Source organism: Myotis davidii, unplaced genomic scaffold (assembly GCF_000327345.1).
Source record: "Myotis davidii unplaced genomic scaffold, ASM32734v1 scaffold534, whole genome shotgun sequence".
In the NCBI taxonomy this organism is placed as follows: Eukaryota; Metazoa; Chordata; class Mammalia; order Chiroptera; family Vespertilionidae; genus Myotis; species Myotis davidii.
The window spans coordinates 560,249-566,590 of NW_006286678.1; the positions used below are offsets into that span (position 1 = coordinate 560,249).

Below are 6,342 nucleotides of genomic sequence, written 5' to 3' on the forward strand. Positions count from 1 at the left end.
GCGGAGGGCCATTTTCAGGTTGACCGGCGACTGAAGCTCCCAGCCTCTCCTTTTTTTCTTTTTTTTTTTAATTCTGGGATTTATTTCCCTTCTATAATCAAAACTTTGTTGGCATATCTGGCGCTCCCAGATCTGAGGCCGCGGCTGGCTCAAAGCAGGTATCTGGGGTTTGTTTGGCCTCTATAATTGAAACTTTGTTGCCGTCCTGTTCACTCCAGCTCTGAGGCTGCAGCTCGCTGAAAGCAGGTATCTGTGTTTGTTTAGCTTCTATAATTGAAACTCTGTTGCATTTTGAGCTGTTGCTTTCAGAGCTTAGAGCAGGCCGCGGCAGGTGGGGAACCTTGGCTTCCTCCATCACTGGAGCAAGCAAGCCTCCTGCTCGCTTCAGCTGCGTGGCTGCTGGCCGCCATCTTTGTTGGCAGTTAATTTGCATATCTCGCTGATTAGCCAATGGGAAGCGTAGTGGAGGTACGGTTAACTACCCTTTTTGTCTTTTATTAGATAGGATAAAGACACACTTTGGAAATGAAGAGAATGCTGCTCCGGAGAACAAAAATGCTCAAATAAAAATCTGAGCAAACAGTTAGCTACCTGACTCCAGTACCGGTTGACAATCAACAGGGAGGCATCGTCAGTAGCCTGTCTTCGTTCAAGTTTTTCAATGTGCTCCCGGAGTTCATCTTCAATGGTCTGCCGCTGATCCAGCATTTCTGCCAACTTGCGATTTTTGGCTTGCAGTGTTCGAATGTCTGAATCCTCCTGCCCCAGGAAACCAATCTTATTAGTCTCAATGAAATCAGACAATCAGCTGTTGAATTCAACAAGGTCTTATTAGTTAATTCGTTATTTCCTACGGATAAAGCTATTTATTTTTTAAAGGTTTACAATAAATAATTAGATAAGTAGTAGGAGCAGAAGAAATAAAGGGTCTATGATAATGGGAGAAAATGATACACAGAAATATATTAGAATCTCAACCTCACTCATCTCACTATTCTATTCAAGTCCACAAAGTATTACTACTGTGATGCTCCACCATCCTGCTAGATCACCTCTACCTGGATCCAGTCATCTATCACCTTAAGCACTGCCCTTCATTCATTCAAGACTTTGGAACCTTCTCTACACCAGCCCCTCAATATACGTGTGGACATGTCCACATGTGAACAAGCCACATCCTCTAGCACAGGGGTCCTCAAACTACGGCCCATGGGCCACATGTAAATACAAATATTGTATTTGTTCCCATTTTGTTTTTTTACTTCAAAATAAGGTATGTGCAGTGTGCATAGGAATTTGTTCATAGTTTTTTTTTTAACTATAGTCTGGCCCTCCAACGGTCTGAGGGACAGTGAACTGGCCCCCTGTTTAAAAATTTTGAGGACCCCTGCTCTAGCATCTGGGCCAGTGGTTCTCAACTTTCTGGCCCTTTAAATACAGTTCCTCATGTTGCGACCCAACCATAAAATTATTTTCGTAGCTACTTCATAACTGTAATGTTGCTACTGTTATGAATCGTAATGTAAATACCTGATATACAAGATGGTCTTAGGCGACCTCTGTGAAAGGGTAGTTCAACCGCCAAAGGGGTCGCAACCCACAGGTTGAGAACCGCTGATCTAGGCTGTATTTTGGACTCCTTAACTCCAATGATTCTTTCCTCTACTGTTCTTCAGTCATGCACTTCAAAAGCCACATCTTGGATTTTTGTCTGTAACCATGCCACATCTGAAAACTTAAATTTCAACGTCTCATTCCCTGAATAAAACCGTATCTGCCCAGGTATCTCACGCCCTATTCAAATACACCAGCCTTCAACTAGATCTCCAACATTTTGAAATCTCGCCTTTCTCCCTGTCAGTCCCCTCTATATCTTCCATACCTTGACTATACCCTACAGCAAGCATGTCAAACTCACGGTCCACAATGAATATTTTTGTGGCCCAACCAATATAACAGCACGTAAGAAACATTTTAGTAAAAATTTCTTAACTTAATTTTTACAATACCCTGTTATACATAATTATTAATAACGAACTACAATGCTCGATAATGACTGATTACTATAATCGTGTTGCATTCATTTCCCTTATGGCCTTACACGCAGGTGCACCATTTCTCTCCACTACTACTAGCAACGAATATCTTAGTAGCCGATTGCCACATCCTTAGTCTTGGACTGGCTCGTTTGGTGTGCACAGCAGGAAACATTTCGCTTTCGGAGAATAAGAAAAATAGGTTTATTTGCATTATGCTTATTAATTTGTGCAGTTACTCAGTGTCTGGTAAATTAATGTTCAAGAAAAAATATTAAGTCTGATTAGATGTTCTATTATTTTAATGTTAACAATTACTCATTTATTTCAGCCCTTTGTATTCAGCATGTCTCTACCGAAATAAACCTACGGTTCTATGAAAATTTAAGCTTTTGGTTTTTTGTGGCACACATAAACTTAAACCTTGGTATTTGGCCTGTGTTAGCCTTTGAGTTTGACATGCTTGCCCTACAGTATAGTCATTCAAACTCCTGCCTATCAGGCTCCTGAATTCTCTGCCCTAATCCTTTTAATTCACCTCTTCAAACAAGCCCCACTCAGAACTAATCCACATGTCTGACTATTCCATTCCTGTACCCAGTATGCTGAGATTTCTAAATAAGGTCATTAAATCAGGAAGATTGCTGCCTTTATAAAATAAATTCCTAACCTAAAAAGATAGTTGAAATTTCTCTGGAAGCGTTTCTTTCTTTAACAAGGGAGCGTGTTCCTGTTCTCCATCAAAACAATATCAAACTACCAAGCCCTGCCTCCTCTCATGTCACACTGAGCAGACAACTCTGCTTCCCACTTTAAAGAGAAAACAAAAGGCGTCAGATGGGAAGCTCCTCAATTCCCCATCTCCTTGACTCCTTTACATCACTAACCAACCTGTGCACATATTCTTAAACCTCAACTTGGGCTCGGAACCATTTCTGCAATGACATCACCCCATCCGTAATTCCACAGCCTGTCAACATCTCTAACTTGTCTCTCTCTAGCTCCTTCCGTAGGTTGGGGTGGGGAGGGGGAGGCAGTATTCCAGGTCAAGAAACAGGATTGGAAAGGGGATTTTTACTTTATCTAGGAATTAATGAATATTTTAAGGTAAGAACTATTTATTAGAGCACCAACTTCTTGTTTTTCTTTTCTCTTCCATATTGGTTAAAACATTCTTGATATACCAAAAGAGTCAATAGCTTCCCAATGTACCAGTTTATTAATACTGTTAATAAACTGTATCTTCAACCTCTTTCCTGAGCACCTCTTCCCCTTCTTGTGTAACTGAAACCTGAATGAAAATACCATTTCCCCATAGGCTTCTCCAGTAGTGATTGTTTCCCTCCCACCCCCCTGAGAGCCCTGGATCTGAAGACGGGGAGGCGTCCTCCTTGTTCCCCACGGCAACACCCAGGACATTATCCCACCTTCTTCCCCAAAACCTCCCAGCTCTGCAGAGCTCATGCCATTGGTCTGTACCACCTGCCACCCTGCCTTGCTGCACTCGCCTATAAATGCCCAGGTCACTTCCCTACATTTCCTGAAGACTTAGCACTAGATTGTCATCTCTCTGCAATACTAACTCCTGTCCAAGTTCTTACTCATTTCAATTCCCACAGTGATGGTCTTTCCTATGAATACTGGACCAAGTCATCGACCTCCTTTCTTCCAGTGATCTTGTCCTCTACTTCCCTCACTCACCAAACTCTCAGTTAGTCCTAGCTCTACCTGCATGTTCTCTATAAGATCAATGCAAACACCCCATTCTCCACAGTCACCACCCATATTCCAGCTTACTCTCTCTAGTTTCCTGACTCCAAAAATCTACAATCTATTGGTCCTATATTTTTTGATGTCCCTCATTCCTCCCACTTCCTCAATTCCTCCTTTATCACACTGAATTCTGTCATTAGTCATTATAATCTCGCCCTTTTATAACCTTCTCCTTCATCATACTTGCCTGGTTAAAAACCCCAATCTTGGTAACATCCAACTCTGCACCTACTCCACACAGGCCTACCTCCACGCAGCTGAATGTGACTAGAGGAAAGAACGCACCATGCTGATTGCTCTCACTTTAAACTCATGATTACAAATTCAAGAAGATCCTCAATGCTGCACAGCAACCCTACTCCACCTCTCTAGTTCATTCTCTTCAAGACAACTACTTCATACCTTCTCCTGTCTCTTCAAACCTCCAAACTTCCTCCCCCATCCTCACTCTCAGATGAGTCTTGCTTTTGATATCACTGGAAAAAAAATAGAAGCAATCAGAAGAAAACATTCACATCTATCTCCCAGAGCAACAACTACTGACCTCTCTACTAGTATATCTATCCCTTTCCTCCTCTTTGTTGGTAACTGCTCAGTTAAGGTCAATTCCCCCATCCTTCTATTCAAGGAAATCACACCAGTTACTGTCTCCTCTTTCTGCTACATCATCAATTTTATTTTCTTTCTTTACACAGTCATTTTCATCAACAAACATGCTGTATCTTCCACAAAAGAAAAAAAAAAGAAAAAAAGCCCTTCCCTCAATCTTACATTTCCCTCTGGCTGCCACCGCATTTTTTGTTTTACATCAATACTCCTCCAAAAATATTGTCTTTATCCTCTTTTCCTTAATTCCTCTCCTCTTATGTTCTCTGAAGTTCAGTGCAACCAGGCTTCTATCATCACCACTCCATGAACACAGTTCCTGTCAAGTCTCCAGTGAGCTTAAGGCTAATTTACCGCTCAATCCTCCCCTTACCCAACCCATCAGCAGCACCTGATCAAGTCCTTCTAGAAACACACTGTCTTCCCTTGGCGTCTGGGACCCCACTCTCTGGTTCCCCTCCTACTTCACTGGCCCCTCTTTTTCTGTCTCTTGATTAGTCTTTTCTCATCTCCTTGACATCAACATGCTGCAGTGCTCCAGGGCTCTGTCTCAGATCTCTTCATCTATGCTCAGTCCTTAGAGGACAGGCTTAAATATCTACCTCTCCCCAGGCTGCATATTACATGTCCAACTACCTATTCACTCAGAGGTCTAACAGATAAATCAAACTTACATATCCAAAATTAAAATTATGATTCATCCTCCACAGCTCCCAAAATCTGCTCCTCTCACACTCTTCCCTAGCTCAGTAAGTGCAAACACCACGCTTATGCTTCCAAAATCCTGCGGTCATCTTGCTGCCCTTCTGTCATTGCTTCATCTGATCCATCAGCATATCTTGTCGAGGCTACCTCCACAGTAGTCTAACCACCACGATCCCTCATCAAGATTACTGCAATAGCTTCCTGTAGCAGGCGCTTTAGTGCCATGCCATCTCCTGTCAGCCTGCCGGTTTCAGCACACCTGTGGCGGACAGCTCCATTCACATCGCTAGTGTTGCCATTCCAAGCACGCTTTGGAGTCTTAGTTACTTCTTTGCTTAAGACTTTCCAATGGCTCCTCACAGTCTTCTGGGTCAAGTCCAAACTGGTATGTGTGCTCTTGCTGCACTTAGAACATGCGGTTATCCCTAAGAACAGCACACATCCCACTCTATTCTAACAGCCTGTTCCCTTGTCAGCGCCACCCTACAAACTGCATCCAGGAGCTATGCTCAGTGTTAAGCACCGTGTCTGGCAAATAACAGATGCTTAACAAATATTCACATTTATTGAGTGAATAAACGTCTTTGGGATACAGGATGTGAGGCAGCGTTAGGACAAAATCATCTTCTGGCAGCAGTACTTGAACCCCAGACAGACTCGGAAATGACACTTGATCAATTTACTCTGAATGCTCCTAATATTCTCTCTGATCCTCAGCCTCCATTCAAATAAATAACAGGTGTGGTTTCATAAGCTATCAAGTGTAAAGCATTCTAATATCATATCCCCATGGCTGAGTTCCAAAATACACACTCGACTCCTGATCTAAACCAAAACTTATTATAGTGAGCTTCTAATGTCCAATAGACACATAACATTACTATTAACTTTTGGAGTACAATAGTCAAATGAAAATGTCAACGTCATAAGAGCAAGGGCAGTTTTATTCACCATTATTTTCAGAATATCTGGCCCAATAATAACCATTAATAGCTCAAATGTACTGAGTACTTACCATGTTAAAGGTAGTATTTTAATCCTTAACAAGGACTTTCATTTTATCCTTTCAATAACCCAGTGGGATAGGTATTTATAAGTACATTCTGCAGACAAGGAAACAAGAGGCACAGAGAGGCCAACACAAAGCCATGTAGCCAGAAGTGAGGGAACTGAGAGTCAATTCCAGGCAGTCCGGCTTTCAACTCTAAGTCTTCACTCTTTC

General features: G+C 42.1%; 1 protein-coding gene across 5 annotated transcripts in view; it reads right to left on the reverse strand.

The window, feature by feature from the left end:
* Positions 1–6,342, reverse strand: part of RNF20 (ring finger protein 20) — an 80,400-nt gene that overhangs the window by 18,434 nt on the left and 55,624 nt on the right. For 4 of the 5 annotated variants that reach the window (XM_006758409.2, XM_006758408.2, XM_006758406.2 and 1 more), the window contains exon 3: positions 592–759. In XM_006758409.2, coding sequence (XP_006758472.1) covers positions 592–759 — 168 coding nt within the window. Of the gene's footprint in view, positions 1–591; positions 760–4,211; positions 4,286–6,342 lie in introns of all 5 variants that reach the window. The other variant, XM_006758411.2, reaches the window with a different exon arrangement.